Source organism: Penaeus japonicus, unplaced genomic scaffold (genome assembly GCF_977035675.1).
Source record: "Penaeus japonicus unplaced genomic scaffold, GWHDUDI00000001_assembly GWHDUDI00000013, whole genome shotgun sequence".
Classification (NCBI taxonomy): Eukaryota; Metazoa; Arthropoda; class Malacostraca; order Decapoda; family Penaeidae; genus Penaeus; species Penaeus japonicus.
Window position 1 is genome coordinate 43043374 of NW_028234415.1, and position 25642 is coordinate 43069015.

Sequence of the window (25642 nt, forward strand, 5' to 3'; positions counted from 1 at the left end):
TCATTTCCTAAAGTTAATTGTTTGTCCCACTTAAAGACACGTAACACAACTCCAAAGGACACCAGGAAAATATTTTGTTAAGGAGAGTTGCAAAGACGACTCTCACAAACTTTCCCTGGAGGCGAGCTGCTCAAGAATGGAATCACTTCTTCCTTTGTGAATCGTAGCGTCTCATCATTGGCTCTCACGCTTGACTTTTCTTCTCTCTCTCTCTCTCTCTCTCTCTCTCATTCTCTCTCTCTCTCTCTCTTTTGGCGATCTCTTTTCACTCTTTCTTTCTGGTTATTTGTGTGTTTAGACCTGTTTTTTTACTTGACTTTCTTTCATCATATATGTGTTTGTGTGCTTCTCTCTCTCTCTCTCTCTCTCTCTCTCTCTCTCTCTCTCTCTCTCTCTATATATATATATATATATATATATATATATATATATATATATATGTATGTATGTATGTATATATACATACATATACACACACTCTCTCTTTCTGTTTCATGTCCTATTTTGAAGCGTAGTAATAAAAAAAAATAAAAAACGATCATTCACCGACCATTTATTTGAAAAGAACGACAATTTTTTTCCTTGTTTTGAATTCATAGGCATTTTTTCCCCTAACGTCGACCGGAAGGCATTTTCTTTATTCCCTGACTTTAACTACAATTATTCACTGATAAAAAGAATGACGCTGATGAAAAATTATTCATAATAAAAGTTGAGTCGTGATGATAATAATGATGATAAAGATAATTGATTGATAATAATTGATACTGACTAAAACGAATAAACGAAAACTAAAAGTGTAGAATAAAGATTATGATTCATAATAACACCAAGAAACAATGAAAAAAACAACAACAAATACCAATGACAATGATAACAAGCACAATTAAGAAGGAATAGAAAAGCCAACAAGAACACTAATGGTAATAGCACTAACAATAACACAAACAACGAATTAATAAGGACACACCCGACAACCGACACATCACACAACACCCGACACATTCACAAAACACCAGACACATCACACAACACCAGACACATCACACAACACCAGACACATCACAAAACACCAGACACATCACAAAACACCAGACACATCACACAACACCAGACACATCACAATACACCAGACACATCACACAACACCAGACACATCACACAACACCAGACACATCACACAACACCAGACACATCACACAACACCAGACACATCACACAACACCAGGCACATCACACGACACCAGACACATCACACGACACCCGAGACACCACACGACACCCGATACATCACACGACACCAGACACATCACACGACACCAGACACATCACACGACACCCGACACATCACACGACACCAGACACATCACACGACACCCGACACATCACACGACACCCGACACATCACACGACACCCGACACATCACACGACACCAACCACATCACAAAACACCCGACACATCACACGACACCCGACACATCACACGACACCCGACACATCACACGACACCAGACACATTACACGAACCCTGACACATCACACAACCGACACATCACAAAACACCCGACACATCACACGACACCCGACACATCACACGACACCAGACACATCACACGACACCCGACACATCACACGACACCAGACACATCACACGACACCCGACACATCACACGACACCCGACACATCACACGACACCAGACACATCACACGACACCAGACACATTACACGAACCCTGACACATCACACAACCGACACATCACAAAACACCCGACACATCACACGACACCCGACACATCACACGACACCAGACACATCACACGACACCCGACACATCACACGACACCAGACACATCACACGACACCAGACACATCACACGACACCAGACACATTACACGAACCCTGACACATCACACAACCGACACATCACAAAACACCCGACACATCACACGACACCAGACACATCACAAAACACCCGACACATCACACAACACCCGACACATCACAAAACACCCGACACATCACACAACACCCGACACATCACACGACTCCCGACGCATCACAAAACACCCGACACATCACACAACACCCGACACATCACACGACACATCACACGACTCCCGACGCATCACAAAACACCCGACACATCGCACGACACCCGACACATCACACGACACCCCAAAATACAAGGCTGTATTTCAAGCAGACACACAGGTACAGAATGAACATAATCCGATCCAGAACGGCCGCTAGGAGGAGGTGGTACTCGCGGGCGTGGTTCTTCTGTGACGTCGGTGGGCGGGCTTCGTTGTGGGCGTGAGAGAGCTCTAGGCTGTCGCTTTTGTGGGCGGGGTGTCCTTTTATCTGGGAAGAATGGGAAGAAGGGACGATGGTTGAAGGGAATGTGTTAGGAGGCGGATGGAGGAGAGAGAGTGGTGGAGTAGATGGAGGGAGAGTGAGGGTGTGTGAGAGAGAGGGGGGGAGGGGGAGGGGGAGAGTGAGGGTGTGTGAGAAAGAGGGAGAGAGAGTGTGTGTGTGAGGGAGGGACAGAGAGAGAGGGGGGGAAGAGGATGAGAGGGAGAGGGAGAGGGAGAGAGACAGAGAGAGAGAGAGAGAGAGAGAGAGAGAGAGAGAATAAAGATAAAAGGAGAAAGAGAGGAAGAGGGGGGGGAAAAGGAGAAAGAGAGAGGAAATGAGGAAGAAAAGAGAGAGAAAGAGAAAAGGAGAAAGAGAGAGAAAGAGAAAAATTGAAAGAGAGAGAAAAAGAAAAGGATAAAAGGAGAAAGAGAAAAATCGAAAGAGAGAGAAAGAGAAAAAGATAAAAGGAGAAAGAGAGAGAGAGAAAAAAGGAGAAAAAGAGAAAGAGAAAGAAAGAAAAAGAGAAAGAGAAAGAAAGAAAGAAGGAGAAAAAGAAAAAGAGAGATAATCAACCTAACAAAAAGAATAGAGCCACAAAGTCACAGGAACTAGAAGGTGACCAAGGAATCTCATTATGTACACATACCACTTCCTGATATCAAATTCCCCTATCTATACCGGCGGTGCCCTTTAAAGAGACGAGGTCCTCCTTGACAAGAGGCTTAAGAGGTGATACGTCGTGGCACAGCGAGAGGTTGACCTGACCTGACCTAGGCTCTAGGGAGGTCAGGTCATAAAACCGATCAGAATGAACAATTGTTTTAGGTTTGCATACCAACCCACTATCGTTTCCTCCATAACGGATAAGATTATAAAAATGCAATGTTGTAAATCAACCCGTCATATGATTTATCTCAGTGCGAGATAAGGTCAATAGATATCGAAGTGCAATAGCAGATGTTTGCGTTTGAGAACATCTAATGTAAAAAAATAATAATAATAGTAATAATAATAATAATGATAATAATAATGATAATGATAATAATGACAATAATAATAATAATAATAATGATAATGATAATGATAATAATAATAATAATAATAATAATAATAATGATGATATTAATAATAATAATAGTAATAATAATAAATAGATAAATAAATAAATAAATAAAACAAATATCTCAGTGTACTCAGAAACCACATCAATGGCATATGACATCACAGATCACGTTGACGTTTCGCCAGATTTCTTAATCACATGCATGCAACTTGATCAATGGGCACAAATAAGTCACCTGAACTAAACCCGGTAAACAATAATCCAGGATAACACCACCAACTATAATCCAAAAAAAGTGAACAGTGGATTAGTGAACAATGAGGCGATCTAATATTGCGAGAAATTCGTAATAACATGAAATTGAGTAGATACTGATAGATAACAAAAAATCAGGTGAGAGAATTAAATGAATTGGATGTGTAGGACACGTGTTTTTATAACATTCTAATAAACGAAAGTTCGTAATTACGAAAAGAACACGAATTTCACGAATACAATAATCTTATCGCACCGATAAAAAAAAAAATAAAAAAAAACGAATATTTGCCAATTCTCAAGAATATTTGCCAATTCACGTCACTGAAACAAGATAAATATAAAAAAAGATAAACTTGAAATACTAAATGAATTAAAGTCATGACACACTTGCTTAGAAAAGAGAGGGAAAAGTATGAAATTAGGATGTGATTGATTCTTCTGAATAAAAAAAAAAATTGAATTAGAAATAGTAACTGATAACTGTCTTTCCTCTTAACTTTCGGTTAAGGTGGACAGAACATCTTAGTTAATAAATTGATTAAAGTAGGTATACCAACCGCCAATATAAAATCAACACAGACGGAAACACTTATCCAGAAAAAACTGCAACATTTGTATGTATAGAACATCGAAAATTCGAAAATCTCCGGAGGCCATGGGACCAGACCTGAGGAGTTGATTTTGCAAGTAGAAAAGTTGCAAAGGAAGGTCGTTTATCTGACTGGTTTATATAATCCTTGGACTGGAGGGTGATCAGGTAAACCCAGAGCGCAAAAATTACCTTTATTGATATTAAAATGATTAAAGAAAGGGAAGAAAAGAAGGAAGCGAGGCTTGACTTGAGCTCGAGGCTAAAGAAGAGGCGAAGAGATGTCTTAGCACGGTGAGAACTTGACTCGTTCTGCCATGACCTCTCGAGGTCTGTGGTCAGGTCACAAGCATAGCTAAAAAACGCGGGTGTTATATGGACAGATGGTACCACCTGGTGTTCGCATCTTGCAAATACAGAAGAATGGCTTTCTGTATACTCACATTGCATACTTTGGTATTGGATATATAGAAAGCTATATCTGTGTTCACAAAAAGATGCTAACCTCGCCAAAGACCAAGGGAAGGCACACCAGAACTAACCTCACACCAACCTCACAACCTCCCTTGTTTCCCAAAGACTCCGCCAGTTTTCCTTTCGTGAAACTGATACTAGTAAAGGGACTCCATACCAGCTATGCTTTCCAGGCTACCTTCTAGTTTCTCATAAAATACTTCTAGTCCAAGAGGATTCTATACTGCCCATGGAAAGGAACGAGGTGAAAAAAGAACTGCTTCTGAGTCTGACCTGACCTAGTTTGTGACAAGGCGAAGAAGCACAGTCTGTGAGAACTGAGATGAACCTGTGATGACCTTGTTTGATCACTGGAAAGGTCACAGACAAAGGGGAACCGTAGCGTAGCCTAAGCTTGGAGTCACGCTTGAACACATCGAGCTACATGACTAGAATCTCAGGAATATACATGAATGCCATCCTATAAATTCTAAATAGCTAATAAGTATAGGAGACCCTACCAGCATATTCCCAAAATTCTAGCTATGTCGCTACCCAGTGGTGTATAACTTATGCTTCGACCGTACTCGCCGGGGATCGAGGGAGGTCACCTTGGGATGAGGCTGGTTCCTCGGAAGCTTAATCCTTCCATCAATAAAGGAATCAAGCTGAGAGAGAGAGGAGAGAGGGAGAGAGGAGAGAGAGAGGGAGGGAGAAAGGGAGGGAGGGAGAGAGAGAGAGAGAGAGAGAGAGAGAGAGAGAGAGAGAGAGAGAGAGAGAGAGAGAGAGAGAGAGAGAGAGAGAGAGAGAGAGAGAGAGAGAGAGAGAGAAAGATAGAAAGATAGATAGATAGACAGATAGATAGATAGAGAGAGAGAGACAGATTGATAGAGAGAGAGAGAGAGAGACAGATTGATAGAGAGAGAGAGAGAGAGAGAGAGAGAGAGAGAAGAGAACGGAAAGAGCACTAATGAACATAGTAGTAACTCTTCATTATAAAAAGAAACAACGCGAAATTAACCTTCCTACCGGGATCAAAACAATACCACTGTAGCACTGTAACTCACCATGATATTGTTGCACCCCGGACACAAGCAGGGGACCAAGCAAGGAGGAAGGGAAGAGTCACTATAACACTACTCACTGACACTGTAGTTCCATTTACAAAAATATGGGGCCAGGGAAGGAAGAGGCACCATGTGGAAGGGAGAGGCACTATAACACTACTCAACATAGCACTGTAGTTCCCCAGACACAAAGCCAAGGAATGAAGGACAAAAGAGGCACCATAACACTACTCAACATAGCACTGTAGTTCCCCAGACACAAAGCCAAGGAATGGAGGACAAAAGAGGCACCATAACACTACTCAACATAGCACTGTAGTTCCCCAGACACAAAGCCAAGGAATGAAGGACAAAAGAGGCACCATAACACTACTCACCATAGCACTGTAGTTCCCCAGACACAAAGCCAAGGAATGAAGGACAAAAGAGGCACCATAACACTACTCACCATAGCACTGTAGTTCCCCAGACACAAAGCCAAGGAATGAAGGACAAAAGAGGCACCATAACACTACTCACCATAGCACTGTAGTTCCCCAGACACAAGGCCAAGAAAAGAAGGGCAGAAGAGGCACCATAACACTACTCACCATAGCACTGTAGTTCCCCAGACACAAGCAGGTGGCCAGAGGAATGAGATATCGACAGCAGGAGGAGAGGGGGGAGGGGTGTGGGCCACGTGCCAACTTCACCACCACTACAGACACCATAACGCTTGATGCCGTATATGAGAAGAGATGAACCGCCAACATAACTGTGGGCGGTGGGGGGAGAGGGGAGGGGGGTTATTAGATGGGTATTTGTGGTGATGACGATGGTGACGGTTATGGTGATGGTCGTAGTGATGATGGTAAATATGTATGGTAATCAGAGAGAAGGGGAAGAGGAGAGAATGGTAAAGAGAGAGAGAGGCAGAGAATGAGAGAGAGATAGAGAGAGAGAGAGAGAGAAGGTAGGAGATAGATAGATTGATAGATAGAGATAAAAGGGAGGAGAAAGATAGGTATGGAGATAGAGATAGCTAGATAGGTAAATAGAAAGAGAAAGAGAAAGAAAGAGAGAGAGAGAGGGGCAGAGGCAGAGATAGAGAGAACGAGAGAGAGAGAGAGAGAGAGAGAGAGAGAGAGAGAGAGAGAGAGAGAGAGAGAGAGAGAGAGAGAGAGGCAGAGCCAGAGATAGAAAGAACGAGAGAGAGAGAGAGAGAGAGAGAGAGAGAGAGAGAGAGAGAGAGAGAGAGAGAGAGAGAGAGAGAGAGAGAGAGAGGCAGAGCCAGAGATAGAAAGAACGAGAGAGAGAGAGAAAGATTGAGAGAGAGAGAGAGAGATTAAGAGAGAGAGATGAAATATAATCATGAACAAAAGCAATACATGAAAAAATAAAGTAAACTACAACTCAAGGATTCATTAGGTTAAAAAAAAACAAAGATTAAGATTATAAAAGAAACAAGACCAAATAACAAAAGCTACATACATATGAGAAGGAAAAATGCTAACCAAATCAAACCAGATCAAACCAAATAAAACAAAGTCAAATCAAATCTAACCAACCCAACCCAACCCAACCCAAGTTACCTATGACCGGCGTCTGCGAAGGTGAGAACCCCGTAGCACAAGAGACGTAACTGAAGAAGAGGAAGTCAAGCACCAGACAAAACCCTCCGAGGGTGACCTTCTCCCCCGCGTCAGGAGGCAAGAGGAACACCATGAGGGTCAGGAGAAGGAGACCTGGAGGGGAGGGAAATATTGGATTAAGCCATATCTTTGGAAATGTTTGAGAAAATACACAACTCCCCCCCCCCCAAAAAAAAAAAAATCAATGATGATAATGATAATAATAATGAATAAATAAATAAATGAACTAGTCATTAAAAAAGACTCAAAAATTGTATGTATATATGTTTATATATGTACATATATATATATATGTATGTATATATATATATGTATGTATATATATATATATATATATATATATATATATATATATATGTATGTATGTATGTATGTATGTATGTATATATATAATACACACAACTATTCTTAAAAAAAAATATATATATATATATATATACATATATATATATATGTGTGTGTGTGTGTGTGTGTGTGTGTGTGTGTGTGTGTATGTATGTATGTATATGTATATTACACAACTATTCCTTAAAAAAAAAATATATATATATATATATATATATATAGAGAGAGAGAGAGAGAGAGAGAGAGAGAGAGAGAGAGAGATTCAGTATATAACCAACCAACCAAACAAAAAACACACAAAACAAACTAAACAGAATCCTCACTAAACACCGGGATCCACAAAAAGCTTTCAGTCACGTGACGCCTGACTGTGACGTCAAGGTGTAACCCGGGGTAAGGCTCGTCACAACATGCGTAATAGTTCTCTCTCTTCAAGAAGTCTGCGGTCAGAATCTCCCAACCTGAGATCGAGGGTTCCATTTCCGAGTGCTGGGAACGGGAGAGAAAGAGGTGGTTAAAAATGGGTCATGGGAGAGAAAGAGGTGGTTAAAAATAGGTCATGGGAGAGAAAGAGGTGGTTAAAAATGGGTCATGGGAGAGAAAGAGGTGGTTAAAAAGGATCATGGGAGAGAAAGAGGTGGCTAAAAATGGGTCATGGGAGAGAAAGAGGTGGCTAAAAATGGGTCATGGGAGAGAAAGAGGTGGTTAAAAAGGATCATGGGAGAGAAAGAGGTGGTTAAAAATGGGTCATGGGAGAGAAAGAGGTGGTTAAAAATGGGTCATGGGAGAGAAAGAGGTGGTTAAAAATGGGTCATGGGAGAGAAAGAGGTGGCTAAAAATGGGTCATGGGAGAGAAAGAGGTGGTTAAAAAGGATCATGGGAGAGAAAGAGGTGGTTAAAAAGGATCATGGGAGAGAAAGAGGTGGTTAAAAATGGGTCATGGGAGAGAAAGAGGTGGTTAAAAATGGGTCATGGGAGAGAAAGAGGTGGTTAAAAAGGGTCATGGGAGAGAAAGAGGTCTAGTGAGAGAAAGAGGTGGTTAAAAATGGGTCATGGGAGAGAAAGAGGTGGTTAAAAATGGGTCATGGGAGAGAAAGAGGTGGTTAGAAATGGGTCATGGGAGAGAAAGAGGTGGTTAAAAATGGGTCATGGGAGAGAAAGAGGTGGTTAAAAATGGGTCATGGGAGAGAAAGAGGTGGTTAAAAATGGGTCATGGGAGAGAAAGAGGTGGTTAAAATCATGGAGAAAGAGGTGGTTAAAATAGAGAAAGAGGTGGTTAAAAATGGGTTATGGGAGAGAAAGAGGTGGTTAAAAAGGGGTCATGGGAGAGAAAGAGGTGGTTAAAAATGGGTCATGGGAGAGAAAGAGGTGGTTAAAAATGGGTCATGGGAGAGAAAGAGGTGGTTAAAAAGGGTCATGGGAGAGAAAGAGGTGGTTAAAAAGGGTCATGGGAGAGAAAGAGGTGGTTAAAAATGGGTCATGGGAGAGAAAGAGGTGGTTAAAAATGGGTCATGGGAGAGAAAGAGGTGGTTAAAAATGGGTCATGGGAGAGAAAGAGGTGGTTAAAAAGGGTCATGGGAGAGAAAGAGGTGGTTAAAAATGGGTCATGGGAGAGAAAGAGGTGGTTAAAAATGGGTCATGGGAGAGAAAGAGGTGGTTAAAAATGGGTCATGGGAGAGAAAGAGGTGGTTAAAGATAGGTTATGGGAGAGAAAGAGGTGGTTAAAAATGGGTCATGGGAGAGAAAGAGGTGGTTAAAAATGGGTCATGGGAGAGAAAGAGGTGGTTAAAAATAGGTCATGGGAGAGAAAGAGGTGGTTTAAAAGGGTCATGGGAGAGAAAGAGGTGGTTAAAAAGGGTAATGGGAGAGAAAGAGGTGGGGAAAAATGGGTCATGGGAGAGAAAGAGGTGGTTAAAAATGGGTCATGGGAGAGAAAGAGGTGGTTAAAAATAGGTCATGGGAGAGAAAGAGGTGGTTTAAAAGGGTCATGGGAGAGAAAGAGGTGGTTAGAAATGGGTCATGGGAGAGAAAGAGGTGGTTTAAAAGGGTCATGGGAGAGAAAGAGGTGGTTAAAAATAGGTCATGGGAGAGAAAGAGGTGGTTAAAAATGGGTCATGGGAGAGAAAGAGGTGGTTAAAAAAAAGATAGGTCATGGGAGAGAAAGAGGTGGTTAAAAAAGGGTCATGGGAGAGAAAGAGGTGGTTAAAAAAAGGTCATGGGAGAGAAAGAGGTGGTTAAAAAAAGGTCATGGGAGAGAAAGAGGTGGTTAAAAATAGGTCATGGGAGAGAAAGAGGTGGTTTAAAAGGGTCATGGGAGAGAAAGAGGTGGTTAAAAATGGGTCATGGGAGAGAAAGAGGTGGTTAAAAATGGGTCATGGGAGAGAAAGAGGTGGTTAAAAATGGGTCATGGGAGAGAAAGAGGTGGTTAAAAATGGGTCATGGGAGAGAAAGAGGTGGTTAAAAATGGGTCATGGGAGAGAAAGAGGTGGTTAAAAAGGGGTCATGGGAGAGAAAGAGGTGGTTAAAAATGGGTCATGGGAGAGAAAGAGGTGGTTAAAAAGGGTCATGGGAGGAGGATAAGAGGTGGTTTTAAAAGGGTCATGGGTGCGCTTAGGAGAGGCGAAGAGGTGGTTAAAAATAGGTCATGGGAGGAGAAGGAGGAGGTTAAAAATGGGTCAGGGGGGAAAAGGGGTAGGTTTAAAAGGGTCATGGGAGAGAAAGAGGTGGTTAAAAAATAGGTCATGGGAGAGAAAGAGGTGGTTAAAAAGGGGTCATGGGAGAGAAAGAGGTGGTTAAAAAATAGGTCATGGGAGAGAAAGAGGTGGTTAAAAATAGGTCATGGGAGAGAAAGAGGTGGTTAAAAATAGGTCATGGGAGAGAAAGAGGTGGTTAAAAAGGGGTCATGGGAGAGAAAGAGGTGGTTAAAAAGGGGTCATGGGAGAGAAAGAGGTGGTTAAAAATAGGTCATGGGAGAGAAAGAGGTGGTTAAAAATAGGTCATGGGAGAGAAAGAGGTGGTTAAAAATGGGTCATGGGAGAGAAAGAGGTGGTTAAAAATGGGTCATGGGAGAGAAAGAGGTGGTTAAAAATGGGTCATGGGAGAGAAAGAGGTGGTTAAAGATAGGTCATGGGAGAGAAAGAGGTGGTTAAAAAAGGGTCATGGGAGAGAAAGAGGTGGTTAAAAAAAGGTCATGGGAGAGAAAGAGGTGGTTAAAAATAGGTCATGGGAGAGCGAAAGAGGGGTTATAAAAAATGGTCATGGAGTGAAGAGGTGGTTAAAAATGGGTCATGGGAGAGAAAGAGGTGGTTTAAAAGGGTCATGGGAGAGAAAGAGGTGGTTAAAAATAGGTCATGGGAGAGAAAGAGGTGGTTAAAAATGGGTCATGGGAGAGAAAGAGGTGGTTAAAAATGGGTCATGGGAGAGAAAGAGGTGGTTAAAAATAGGTCATGGGAGAGAAAGAGGTGGTTTTAAAAGGGTCATGGAACGAGGAAAGAGGTGGTTAGGAAATGGGGTTCATGGGAGAGAAAGAGGGTGGTTTAAACTGGGGTCATGGGAGAGGATGAGGTGGTTAAAAATGGGGTATGGGAGAGAAAAGAGGTGGTTTAGTAAATGGGTCATGGGAGAGAAAGGAGGTGGCTAAAAATGGGGCATGGGAGAGAAAGAGGGGGTGAAAAAAGGGGCATGGGAGAGAAAGAGGGGGGTAAAAAAAGGTCATGGGAGAGAAAGAGGTGGTTAAAAAAAGGTCATGGGAGAGAAAGAGGTGGTTAAAAAAAGGTCATGGGAGAGAAAGAGGTGGTTAAAAATGGGTCAATGGGAATGGAGAGAAAGAGGTGTTAAAAATGGGTCAAGGGAGAGAAAGAGGTGGGAAAACAAGGCGCATGGGAGAGAAAGAGGTGGTTAAGAAGGGGTCACGGGAGAGAAAGGGCTCTAGTGAGAGAAAGAGGTGGTTAAAAATGGGTCATGGGTAGAGAGAAGGAGGTGTTATATTAAAAAATGGGTCAGGTGAAGAAATAGGGAGGTGGGTTTTAAAAAAGGGTCTGGGAGAGAAAAGAGGTCTAGTGAGAGAAAGAGGGTGGGTTAAAAATGGGTCTGGGAGAGAAAGTAGGTGGTTTTAAAAGGACATGGGAGAGAAAGAGGTGGTTAAAAATGGGTCATGGGAGAGAAAGAGGTGGTTAAAAAATAGGTCATGGGAGAGAAAGAGGTGGTTAAAAATGGGTCATGGGAGAGAAAGAGGTGGTTAAAAATGGGTCATGGGAGAGAAAGAGGTGGTTAAAAAGGGGTCATGGGAGAGAAAGAGCTCTATTGAGAGAAAGAGGTGGTTAAAAAGGGGTCATGGGAGAGAAAGAGCTCTATTGAGAGAAAGAGGTGGTTAAAAAAGGGTCATGGGAGAGAAAGAGCTCTATTGAGAGAAAGAGGTGGTTAAAAATGGGTCATGGGAGAGAAAGAGGTGGTTAAAAATGGGTCATGGGAGAGAAAGAGGTGGTTAAAAATGGGTCATGGGAGAGAAAGAGGTGGTTTTTATTAATAAGGGTCATGGGAGAGAAGAGGTGGGATTCATAAAAATAGGTCTTGGGAGAGAAAGAGGTGGTTAAAAATGGGTATGTGGAGAGAAAGAGGGTGGAGTTAAAAAATTGGTCATGGGAGAGTGAGAAAGAGGTGGTTTATAAATATAGGTCATGGGAAGGAAAAAGAGGTGGTTATCAAAGGGTCATGGTGGAGGAGAGAAAGAGGGTGGTTAGGGTTAAAAATGGGTCATGGGAGAGAAAGAGGTGGTTGAAAAATAGGTCATGGGAGAGAAAGATGTCTATTGAGAGAAAGAGGTGGTTAAAAATGGGTCATGGGAGAGAAAGAGGTGGTTAAAAATAGGTCATGGGAGAGAAAGAGGTCTAGTGAGAGAAAGAGGTGGTTAAAAATGGGTCATGGGAGAGAAAGAGGTGGTTAAAAATGGGTCATGGGAGAGAAAGAGGTGGTTAAAAATGGGTCATGGGAGAGAAAGAGGTGGTTAAAAATGGGTCATGGGAGAGAAAGAGGTGGTTAAAAAGGGGTCATGGGAGAGAAAGAGGTGGTTAAAAAATAGGTCATGGGAGAGAAAGAGGTGGTTAAAAATAGGTCATGGGAGAGAAAGAGGTGGTTAAAAATAGGTCATGGGAGAGAAAGAGTTGTTAAAATATGTTTATGGAGGAAAGAGTGTTAAAAAGGGTCATGGGAGAGAAAGAGGTGGTTAAAATAGGGTCATGGGAGAGAAAGATCTCTATGGAGAGTAAAGGTGGTTAAAAGTGAATGGGTCATGGGAGAGAAAGAGCTCCTATTGCGAGAAAGTGAGTGGTTAAAAAACTGGGTCCATGGGAGAGATAAAGAGGTGGTTAAAAATGGGTCATGGGTGAGAGAAAGAGAGTTGGTTTAAAGATAGTCATGGGGACGGAGGAGCAGTGGTTAAAAAAAAGGTCTTGGGAGAGAAAGAGGTGGGGTTAAAAAAAAATGGGTCATGGGAGAGAAGAGGGTTGGTTAAAAATAGGTCTGGGAGGCAAGGTGGTGGTTTAAAAATGGGTATGGGAGAGAAAGTGGGGTTTAAATAATGGGGTATGGGAGGAGAAAGAGGTGGTTTAAAAATGGGTCATGGGAGCGAGAAAGAGGTGTGTTAAAAATGGGTCATGGGAGAGAAAGTAGGTGGTTAAAATGGCGTCATGGGAGAGAAAGAGGTGGTTAAAAAGGGTCATGGGAGGAGAAAGAGGTGGTTAAAAAAAGGTATCATGGGAGAGTCAAAGAGGTGGGTTAAAAAAAAGCAGGGAGAGAAAGAGGTGGTTATAACTAGGTCTTGGGGAGAGAAAGAGGTGGTTAAAAAGGGGTCATGGGAGAGAAAAGAGGTGTGTTAAAAATATGTAGGTCATGGGGAGAGAAAGAGGTGGTTAAAAATGGGGTCATGGGAGAGAAAGAGTGTGCTGGGTTAAAAATGGGTCATGGGAGAGAGATAAGAGGGTGGGTTCAAAATGGGTCTGGAAGTAGAAAGAGGTGGTTAAAGATAGGTTATGGGAGAGAAAGAGGTGGTTAAAAATGGGTCATGGGAGAGAAAGAGGTGGTTAAAAATGGGTCATGGGAGAGAAAGAGGTGGTGTTTAGAAAATGGGTCATGGAGAGAATGAGGGCTGGTTTAAGGTTAGGTTATGGGAGAGAGAGGTGGTTAAAAATGGGTCATGGGGGAGAGACAGAGGTGGTTAAAAATGGGTCATGGAGAAGAGAAAAGAGAGTGGTTAAAGATAGGTTATGGAGAGAAAGAGGAACCCCTCACTGGGTTGTTAAAAATAGGTCAGGGAGAGAAAGAAAGGTGGGTTAAAAGGTCAGAGAGAAGAGGGTTAAAAATGGTCATGGGAGAGAAAGAGGTGGTTAAAAATGGGTCATGGGAGAGGAAGAGGTGGTTTTAAAAATAGGTCATGGGAGAGAAAGAGGTGGTTAAAAGGGTCATGGGAGAGAAAGAGGTGTGTTAAAAATAGGTCATGGGAGAGAACAAGAGGTGGTTAAAAAATGGTTATGAGAAAAGAGGTGGTTTTAAAAAATGGGTTATGGGAGAGAAAGAGGTGGGTTAAAAATGGGTCATGGGAGAAAAGTAGGTGGTTAAAAATAGGTCATGGGAGAGAGAAGAGGTGGTTTTTTAAAAAGGGTCATGGGAGTGAAAGAGGTGGTTAAAAAGGGGTCATGGGAGAGAAAGAGGTGGTTTAAAAAGGGCATGGAGAGAACGAGTGGGTCATGGTCAATGAGTGAAAGAGGTGGTTAATAATGGGTATGGGACGAGAAAGACGGTGGTTAAAGATAGGTTTATGGGAGAGATGAGGGTGTTAAAAAGGGGTCATGGAGAGAAAGAGGTGGTTAAAAATCGGTCATGGGAGAGAAAGAGGTGGCTAAAAAAATGGGGTCATGGGAGAGAAAGAGGTGGTTAAAAAAGGGTCATGGGAGAGAAAGAGGTGGTTAAAAATGGGTCATGGGAGAATGAAAGAGGTGGTTAATAAATGGGTTATGGCTAGAGCAAGAGGTGGTTAAACTGGGTCATACTGGAGGAGAAGAGGTGGTTAGAAATGGGTCATGGGATGAGAAAGAGGTGGTTAAAAATGGGTATGGGGAGAGAAATGAGAATGCAGGAGGTTAAAAAGGGGTCATGGGAGAGAGAAAAGGGTGGTTAAAAAAGGGGTCTGGGAGAGAAAGAGGTGTTAAAATGGGTCATGGGAGAGAAAGAGGTTAAATATGGATATGGGAGAGAAAGAGGTGCTAAAAATGGTTAGGGGAGAGAAGAGGTGGCTAAAAAAAATGGTCATGGGAGAGAAAGAAGGTGGTACAAATGGTCCATGGAGAGAAAGAGTGGTTAAAAATGGGTCATGGGAGAGAAAGAGGTGGTGTAAAAATGGGTCATGGGAGAGAAAGAGGTGGTTAAAAATGGGTCATGGGAGGAGAAAAGAGGTGGTTAAAAATGGGTCATGGGAGAGAAAGAGGTGGTTTCAACTTAAAAATAGGGTCATGGTGAGAGAAAGAGGTGGTTTAAAAATGGGTCATGGGAGAGAAAGAGGTGGTTAAAAATGTATGGTCATGGGAGAGAAAGAGGCTGGTTCCAAAGGGGGTCATGGAGAAAAGAGGTGGCTAAACATCGGTCATGGGAGGAAAGAGGGTGGATTAAAAAAATAGGGTCATGGGAGAGAAAGAGGTGGTTAAAAATGGGTCATGGGGAGAGAAAGAGGTGGTTAAAAAATGGGGTCATGGGAGAAAAAGAGTTGGGTTCCGAAATGGTCATGGGAGAGAAAGAGGGGCTAAAAAATGGTCCATGGGATAGAAAGAGGTGGTTAAAAATGGTCAGGAGAAAGAGGGTGGTTAAAAATAGGTCATGGGAGAGAAAAGAGGTGGTTAAAAAATAGGTCATGGGAGAGAAAGCGGAGGAGAGAAAGAGGTGGTTAAAAAAAGGTCACGGGAGAGAAAGAGGTGGTTAAAAATAGGTCATAGTGGAGAGAGAAAGAGGTGGTTAAAAATGTGGTCCAAGAGAGAAAGAGTGGTTAAAAATAGATCATGGAGAGAAAATGTGGTTAAAAAGGTCATGGAGAGAAAGAGGTGGTTACAAAAATGGGTCATGGGAGAGAAAGAGGTGGATTAAAAAAAGGGTCATTGGAGAGGAAAAGAAGGGTTAAAAAGGGTCTGGGAGGAAAGGGTGGTTAAAAAATAGGTCATGGGGAGGAGAAATAGGTGGTTAACAAAGGGGTATGGAGAGAAGAGGTGGTTAAAACTGGGTCATGGGGAGAGAAAGAGGTGGTTAAAAATGGGTCATGGGAGAGAAAGAGGTGTTAAAAATGTGTCATGGGAGAGAAAGAGGTGGTTAAAAAGGGGGTCATGGGGAGAGAAAGAGGTGGTTAAAAAAAAGGGGTCATGGGAGAGAAAGAGGTGGTTTAAAAATGGGTCATGGGAAGAGAAAGAGGTGGTATTAAAAATGGGTCATGGGAGAGTAAAAGAGGTGGTTAAAAAATGGGGGTCATGGGGAGAGGAAAAGAGAAGAAGGTGGTTAAAAATGGGTCATGGGAGAGAAAGAGGTGGTTAAAAAATGGGTCATGGGAGAGAAAGAGGTGGTTAAAAAAGGGGGTCATGGGAGCGGAGAAAGAGGTGGTTAAAAAATGGGTCATGGTGAGAGAAAGAGGTGGATTAAAAATGGGTCATGGAGAGAAAGAGGTGGTTAAAAATAGGTATGGGAGCGAAAGAGGGTGGTAAAAAGGGGTCATGGGAGGGAGAGAAAGAGGTGGGGTTAAAAATAGGTCATGGGGATGAGGAAAGAGGTGAGTTAAAAATAGGTCTGGGAGCAGAAAAGTGAGGTGGTTCCAGTAATAGGTCATGGGAGAGAAAGAGGGTGGTTAAAAAGGGGTCTGGGAGAGAAAAGAGGTGGTTTTTTAAAAAAAGGGGTCATGGAGAAAGAAGGTGTTAAAAATGGTCGATGATGCCTGAGAAAGAGGTGGTTAAAAATAGGTCATGGAGAGGAAAGAGGTGGTTTAAAAGGGGTCATGGGAGAGAAAGAGGTGTTAAAATGGGTCATGGGAGAGAAAGAGGTGGGTTAAAAAATAGGGTCATGGGAGAGAAGAGGTGGTTAAAAATGGTCATGGGGAGAGGATGAGAGAAAGAGGTGGGTTAAAAAAAATGGGTCATGGGAGGAGGAAGAGGTGGTTAAAAAATGGTCTTGGGAGAAAAAGAGTGTTAAAAATTGTCATAGGGAGAGAAAAGAGGTGGTTAAAACAAAAGGGGGGGTCATGGAGAGAGAAAGGAGGTGGTTAAAAATGGGTCCATGGGGAGAGAAAGAGGTGTTAAAAATGGGTCATGGGAGAGAGAAAGGAGGTGGTTTTTAAAAACAATGGTCATGGGAGAGAAAGAGGTGGTTAAAAAGGGGTCATGGGAGAGAAAGAGGTGGTTAAAAATGGGTCATGGGAGAGAAAGAGGTGGTTAAAAATGGGTCATGGGAGAGAAAGAGGTGGTTAAAAATGGGTCATGGGAGAGAAAGAGATCATTAAAAATAGGTCCGTTGAGAGAAAGATTATCAAAAACAGTTCACGGGAGGAAAAGAGACAATTAATAACTGGTCATGGGGGAGAGAGGGAGAGAGATAAAAAGAGATAGAGATAAAAAAAAAAAAAAAAAAATGAAAACGAAAATCAAGATGCGTAATCAACCAATAAATTAAAAAAAAATAGTGAACAAGCAACACAAGCAACATTGCAGTTCGACTCATTAACCTAATCCCCCCCCCCTCCAATCCCATCATCTTAACCCCCCCCCCCCCCCCCCCGTGAAATAACTACAGTAACCCCCTCCCCCTTAAAAATAAAAAAAATAAACCCAATGAAAATCGGAATATGAAAGTAAACAAAACAGGTAAGAGAAAAAGGTGATTAAAAAAGTCATTTGAGAGTAAAATAATTATTTGAAACAGGTAATTTAAGAGAGAGGTGATTAAAAACAGGTCATATGAGTATAAAAAGATTACTAAAAACAGGTCATTTGATAATAAAAAGATAATAAAAAAACAGATCATACAAACAAGAGCTAACCAAAAACGAGTCATTTAAAAGAAAGAAAGAAAGAAAAAAAAATTCACTAAAATCAGGTCAAAAGCGGGAAAGACGCGACCCTAATCTCTCCTTTCAAACCTCTATCTCTCCTTCGGCTACGAAATCGACCTGATAACCATGATACTTTGCGCTCCCCATCTTGAAGGAGCAAGTGTAGGTGTCCTGCGGCCAGAGTTTGAGGTCCATTCGACAGGGCGAGCGGAGTCGAGTGTAGGATGTGTAGGTGACCGAGCCATCGACGTAGGCAACAGCGGAAGGATCTGTGAAGATGGCTACGTCCTCGGTGCTCCTTCTGTAGCAGGAGGGAGGGATGCTGGGGTTCTGATCCTTTCTGTGTCTGCTTCTCTGTCTTTCTTTCTTTTCTTTTTCTTTATTTCTCTCTCTCTGTCTCGCTCTCTGTCTCTCTCTCTCTCTCTCTCTCTCTCTATATATATATATATATATATATATATATATATATATATATGTATGTGTATACATATATGTAAATATATATATATATACATATATATGTGTGTATATGTATATATATACATATACATGTATGTGTGTGTGGGTAAACACACACACACACACATATAGATAGATAGATAGATATAGATAGATAGATATATGAATGCACACACACATATATATATATGTATATATATATATGTATATATATATATATATATATATATATATATATATGTATATATATACATATATATACATATATATATACATATATATATATATATATATATATATATATATATATATGTATATATATATATATATATATATATATATATATATATATATATATAAACAAACGAAGAAGCCCTTGTGGTGCACTGAACACATAAATACAAGTTCAAATAATTGAAAAGGATAAATATAAAAGTATACCTACGTAACCATCAGTGATTATGAATAGAAGAGATTTGCAAAATTAGAAAATATTATTGTATAGTTAATTTCTAGCAGAGCAATACCAACAATGCATGCAATAAAGTTCTTATTCAAATTTATTGATAATTCATAATCCAGATTTCTTGAGAACTAATTATGGAGAAAATAGTATAATAACGACACACACACGCAAACACACACACACACTCATTCACACATAATCCCCCCCCCCCCGCCGCCACACACACACACACGCAAATAAAACAATACAAAAAATCAATAAATACACACACAAACAAAGACATAAACAAAAACACATAAACAAAAACTCAACACACACAACAACTACAACACACATGCACCCACACCCCTCACACACACACTCACACACTTAACAAACACACAAACACACAAACACACAAACATACAAACCCACAAACCCACAAACATACAAACACACAAACACACAAACCTACAAACAAACAACCCAACAAACACAAAAACACACAAACACAAACACACAAACATACAAACCCACAAACCCACAAACATACAAACACACAAACAACAAACCTACAAACAAACAACCCAACAAACACAAAAACACACAAACACACAAACATACAAACACACAAACAGATCCTCGAAATGAAATGAAGCAAATTCTCCTCACGGAATAAAGTTGATGATATCCGGTGTCCACAGCAGATGGGTTGGCACTGGGGTTGGCACCGAGGTAACTGGGAAGTCATACTCATGGTGCCAGTCTCTCTTTAACCGGGAGTCCTCCCATGACTGAAGATGAATGGAAGTGAAAATGATGGTGGTGGTGGTGGTGATGGTGGTGGTGGTGGTGGTGGTGGTGGTGGTGATGGTGGTGATAAAGATGATAAGGATGATAATGAAAATAATGATAATAATACTAAAAAAAAAAATAATGCTGATAATGATGATAGTGATAGTAATGATGATTAAATCTATAATAATTGTAACAATGATAATAATGATGATAATGATAATATTGATAATAATGGTAATGATAATAATCATGATTATGATAATAGTGATGACATTGATAATGATAATGAGATATTGATAATAATTATAATATAAATGTGAATAATAATGATAATGATAATAATCATAAAAATGATAATGATGATAATTATGGTAATGATAATGATATATAATGATAATGAAACAATGATGACATTGATAATGATAATGATAATGAAATATTGATAATAATATCAATGACAGTAATAATAATAATAATAACTCATAGTAATAATAATTCATAGTAATAATAATTAATAATAATGATAATAATAATATTCATAAGAATGGTATTAATGATAGTAACAATGAAACTAAGAATATTGAAATAAGAATAGGGATCAAGGCAACAAATTATGAAAAAAGTCATATAATGATGATAATAATAATATATATCCTCATTAGCATTAGGATTATCATTATTGTAATAAAAAAAATGATTAGTTAATACTTACAAGGGAAAAATGGGCCATAACTTCAATGGAGTTTGTGGCTTCAGCCTATCAGAAAGAAAGAAATATTAATCATTTATGATATTGACAGTTATGATAATATAGTGATGGTAATAATGATAGTGATGATGGGGATGGTAATGATAATTTTATTTGATAATGATGATGATGATGATGAGGAGGAGGAGGAGGAGGAGGAGAAGGTGATGATAATGGTAATGACGTTAATTATGATATTAATATCATTGATAATGATAATAATGTTAGAATATCAATGACAATAATGATGATGGTGATTGTAATGATAATGATGATTGTAATGATGATGATAATAATAGTATTGATGACAATAATGATGATAATAATAATGATAATAACAATGATGTTAATATTGATAGTATTAGTAACAGTAATGATAAAGATGATGATGATAATCATCATCAATACTATCATTATTATCATTATCATCATGATCATCATTACCATCATCACTGTCGTTATTATCATAATAACAATCATAACAAACAATGATAATAAGAACGATCATAATGATAATAACAATAGTAATAACAATAATAGCAAAAACACCAACGAACCAACCAACCAACAAAAAAATAACAATAAGAACAATCCAAAACTAAACCAAAAAAGCCCCCCATCCCCCCACCCCACCCCCCAAAAAAAAAGCCAAAAAAAAGAAAAAAAGATGAAACCACACTCACCATTCTGACATCCATGATGGTCGGCGCACTCACCACAATCCGTGTCGTGTCATTTGGTCTCAAATTGTGGTTGTGGTCGTTGGATATTGAGTTCAGGAACCTCTCTTCAAAACGGATCACTTTTGGTGGTAGGAGAGTGGATCCTGGGGGGGGGGGGGTTAGGGGGGGTTAGGAGTGGATGTCTTTGGTTTGGTTTGGTTGGATAGGCTACGGGGGTGAGGGGGTGGGGGTGGGGGTAGGGTGAGGGGGTGGGGGTGGGGTGGGGGGGTTAGAGTTGATGCCTTTGGTTGGATAAGCTGCGGGGTGAGGGGGGAAGGGTGGGGGGGGTTAGGAGTGGATAGGAGTTGGATAGGAGTTGGATAGGAGTTGGATAGGAGTTGGATAGGCTGCGAGTGTAGGGTATTGGATCCTGGGGTGGGGAAGTGGGGGGGGGGGTGTAATAAGATCCTTTTTGGTTGAATTATCAAAGGATTGGATCCTAAGAATGAATACATACTTTGAATCGATCGATCAGTTATGCAACTGATTTTTATTAATCTTTCTTTTTATTTATCTATCTATTTATTATTATTATTTTTATTTATTTATTATTATTTATATATTAGATATTTAATGTTTAATCCCCCCCCCCAAAAAAAAAAAAAAAAAAAATATTTATAATAATAATTTTTTTTTTTTTTTTTTTTTTTTTGGGGGGGGGGGATTAAACATTAAATATCTAATAGAGAAATCAAATGCTTGTATGAACTTTTGTTTATAGAAGTGCGGAAAATACTTATATGATAAAATGACACAGTGATATTGGTGAGTAAAGTTTGAGATAAATTCACATATTTGTTTAGTGAAAAAAGTAAATAAATTCATATCTAAAATGAGAACTAGCAAATTATATAGAAGAAAAATTAAATAGAAAATACAAGATATTGAAAGATTTTCGATGTCTACGAAGATTGATAAAATATACAGAAAAAAAAATCAAATAAAAGAGGAAGAGAGGAGAGAAAGAGTAAGATAGAGAGAGGAAGAAAAAAAGGAGAGAAAGAGGTAGCAAAAAAGGAGGGAAAGAGCTAGAAAAAGAGGAGAGAAAGAGGTAGAAAAAAAGGAGGGAAACAGGTAGAAAAAGAGGAGAGAAAGAGGTAAAAAATGAGGAGGGAAAGAGGTAGAAAAAGAGGAGAGAAAGAGGTGAGTAAAAGTAGAGAGGGAAATGGATAGAAAAAGAGCTACAGAAAGAGGTAGAGAAAAGAGCGAGAGAAAGAGGTAAGAAAAGAGGAAATGAAATGAGGTAGAAAAAGGAGGAGAGAAATGAGGTAGTAAAAAGAAGAGAGAAAGAGAGGTATGACAAAAGGAAATTGATTGTAGAAGAGAGTTAGAAAAAAGAGCGAGAGAAAGATTAAACTCAAATTAGGAGGAGAGAAAGGTAGGGTAGAAAAAAAGAGGAGATCTTCCTCTCCCTCTTACTGCCCCCTATTCTTCTCCCTATTATCCCCATTCTTCTTCTTCCCTCTAAAACTAACCTCACACACAGCCCATCACCCCCAACCCCCCCCCCTCTGAAAAGGGGGAGGTGGTAGGAAAAAGAGGATGAGAAAGAGTTTTTGTAGAAAAAGAGGCAAGCTGGAGAAAGAGAGTAGAAAAAAAAGGAGGAAGAGAAAGTATGGTATAAAAAGAGCGTACGCGGCGCATAGTATAAAAGAGTGAGGAGAGAAAGAGGTAGAAAAAGAGGAGAAAAGAGGTAGAGAAAAAGAGGAGAGAAAGAGGTAGAAAAAAGAGGAGAGCGGAAAAGAGGTAGCAAAAAGAGCGAGGAGAAAGAGGTAGAAAAATGTTAGAGTAAGAGAGAAAGAGGTAGAAAAAGAGGAGATGAAAGATGGTAGAAAAAGAGGAAGAGTGAAAGAGTAGAGAAAAAGAGGGAGTAGAAAGAGGTAGAAAAAGAGGAAGGAGGAAAAGAGGTAGAAAAAGAGAGATAGAGGAAAGCGGGTAGAAAGAAAGAGGCGAGAGAAAGAGGCAGGTAGAAAAATAGAGGAGGAGAAAGAAGGTAGAAAAAGAGGAGCGGAAGGGAAGAAGAGAGGTAGAAAGAAAGAGGAGAGAACGAGAGTAGGTAGCTAGAAAAGAGAAGGCCGAGAGAAAGAGGTAGAAAAAGAGGAGGGAAAGTGTCAGAAAAAGAGGAGAGAAAGAGGTAGAAATAGAGGAAAGAGGTAGAAAAAGAGGAGAGAAAGAGGTAGAAAAAGAGGAGAGAAAGAGGTAGAAAAAGAGGAGAGAAAGAGGTAGAAAAAGAGGAGAGAAAGAGGTAGAAAAAGAGGAGAAAAACAGGTAGCAAAGAGGAGAGAAAAATTAGACAACGAGGAGGAAAAGAGGTAGAAAAAGAGAGAAAGAGATAGAAAAGTAGAAAAAGAGGAGAGAAAGAGATAGAAAAAGAGCAAAGAAAGAGGTCGAAAAAAAATGAGAGAAAGAGGTAAAAAAAAAAAGAGGAGTGAAAGTATCAGAAAAAAAGAGGAGCAGAAGCGACCCAAAGAGGCGCCCTCCTTCTGGGCGAAAGATGATCCTCTTAGCAACTCCGCCCAGCAAAGACGAACTCACTTGCATCCCAAGGCAACAGGAGGCCACAGGGAGCCACAACGCAGAGACGGTCAGTAGTATTTGGCACTTTTGAGGCGATAATCATCACCGGGTGCTTGTCTTTTTCTGTTGGGGGCGAGGGAGGGGGGGGGAGGGGGGGGAGGGAGGATCATTGTTGGCGAAGTTATTTTTATGTGGTGGTTAGGTGTTAGTTTTGTATGAGTATGTTCGGATATATATCTGTGTATTAATATACATATATGTATATACATATATATACATACACACGCATAAACACACACACACACACACACACACACACACACACACACACACACACACAACACACACATCTACACACACATATATATATATATATATATATATATATATATATATATATATATATATATATATCCGTAAGAGTGTGTGTGTGTGTGTAAGTGTATGGAATTGCGCATATGCGTACGCGTGTACAAGTAAGATTAATCAATGCAAAACGACAAATACTCAACGACACAAACAACATAATTACTAAAAACACATTAACAAAACTACTAACAAAACTACTCACTATACATACCCAACAAGACGGTTAACAGTACACTATCAGCGAGACAATTCACAACACACGAACACCATAACAACAACAAAACACCCAAGAAACGCAACTTCCTCGTGTTGTGTCTCCGCGATTTCTGGCAAGTCTGCAGAAAGCTTCGTTCTGTGTTGCAGACTCGTTGCATTTTTTTTTTTTTTTTTTTTTAACAATTTCGAAATAGATATGTCGAAGTATTTCGGTTTTTATTAGAGATGTTTTTTTTCCTTTCTCTTTTTTTGTAATTACTTTATTCATTTTATTTATTTTTTTACTATTATCATTATTTACTATTATTATTATTATCTTTTTTTTGTAATTACTTTAAAATCGTATATAAATACACAGTGTAGGCACGAGGCAAAGAAGTTATATAAGAAAAGAGAGAGAGAAAGAGAAAGAGAGAGAGAGAGAGAAAATAGGGGTAAGAGAGATGAGGAGAAAGAGATGGTGCGGAGAGAGGATTTGATGGAGAGAGAGAAGAGTGGAGACGGGAGAGATGCAGAGAGAGAGAGGAGAAAAGAGAAGAAGGAGCGAGAGAGAGGAGAGGTGACAGAGAGAAGATGGAAGAAGGGGAGGAGAAGAGGAAGAGAGAGGGAGGGAGAGGGAAGGTGAGAGAGGAGAGGTAGGGAGAGCGAAAAAGCCGAGCGAGCGAGTTCATGACAGGGAGAGGAGAGGTGAGAGAGAGGAGAAGGGTCGAGTAATGATGTAAGCGGGTGGGGAGAAGGGGAATGAGAGAGAGAGAGAGGCAGAGGCGAAAAGAAAAGTACACAAAACTAAGCCTTACCCAAGTGTTGATTTATCCAAGGCTAAAAGAAAACTGATACACCAAAAGCAGCGGCGAGGACACCGACCTTCCACACCTTCGCAAAAGATAACAATAATAAACAGAACATCAAACAAACGGAGAAAAAGGTCAAAACGAGTGAAAAATCGCGGCGACAACCGGAAAAGTAATGAGTCTAGCAGGAGAAGTCCAAATTAAATAGAGCAATTGGCAACTGTAGGCTAAGATCATGCAGTACGGTGGTTTTCAACTCGTCTTTTTCACCATCAAATTTAACGTAGAAAATAGAATCCTTAATCTATGTCTACGCGAATATGGCGGGACTCTAATACACCGGGAGGATAGAGGAGATAATTAATACCACCATCCTGTACGCATATAAAATGATCTAAATAGCGGGAAAACCTGTAAACGAGCACATTATCAGGGTAAGAATTAAATACTTAATATCTAAGGTCATTACAACCAGTATTTTTTTCCCCAGTCAGGATACATGATAATCCTTAAATCTACAAAGATTAATCTACCAATTATACACTGTTATTTACGTAAGAAGGATTATACAAACACTCAGCATGTATGTGGGTGTGTTTAGTGTACAAGTTCCTTGTTATTTACTGAAGTTTTATTTGTATTTTCTATCATTTATGTTGTCGGGCCACATGGCGGCATCCACTGACATGCGTTATCGTTGTCAGCCCTGGATATGACAGAGCGGCTACGATATCGTCTTGAAA

The 25642-nt window shown here is 40.2% G+C and overlaps 1 protein-coding gene across 1 annotated transcript; it reads right to left on the reverse strand.

The window, feature by feature from the left end:
* Positions 1 to 2158: 2158 nt before the first annotated feature.
* LOC147470682 (acetylcholine receptor subunit alpha-like 2) lies at positions 2159 to 23626 on the reverse strand. The gene is made up of 9 exons (XM_086542960.1): positions 23542 to 23626; positions 20968 to 21110; positions 20249 to 20293; positions 19411 to 19532; positions 17922 to 18135; positions 8089 to 8254; positions 7361 to 7513; positions 6380 to 6543; positions 2159 to 2365 (listed from the first exon to the last, which is right to left on the reverse strand). Exons 1-9 carry the CDS (start codon positions 23624 to 23626, stop codon positions 2168 to 2170), a joined length of 1290 nt encoding a protein of 429 aa, XP_086399086.1. The 3' UTR covers positions 2159 to 2167.
* Positions 23627 to 25642: the final 2016 nt, after the last annotated feature.

Bases quoted from the DNA above. Each gene is read 5' to 3' on its own strand.
- LOC147470682 (XM_086542960.1), bottom strand. From the start codon at position 23,626: ATGATTATCGCCTCAAAAGTGCCAAATACTACTGACCGTCTCTGCGTT. The intron at 19,533-20,248 runs GTAAGTATTAAC...ATTCATCTTCAG, and splicing joins TTATGGCCCATTTTTCCCTT to TCATGGGAGGACTCCCGGTT. The intron at 18,136-19,410 runs GTGAGGAGAATT...CTCCTGCTACAG, and splicing joins GATATCATCAACTTTATTCC to AAGGAGCACCGAGGACGTAG.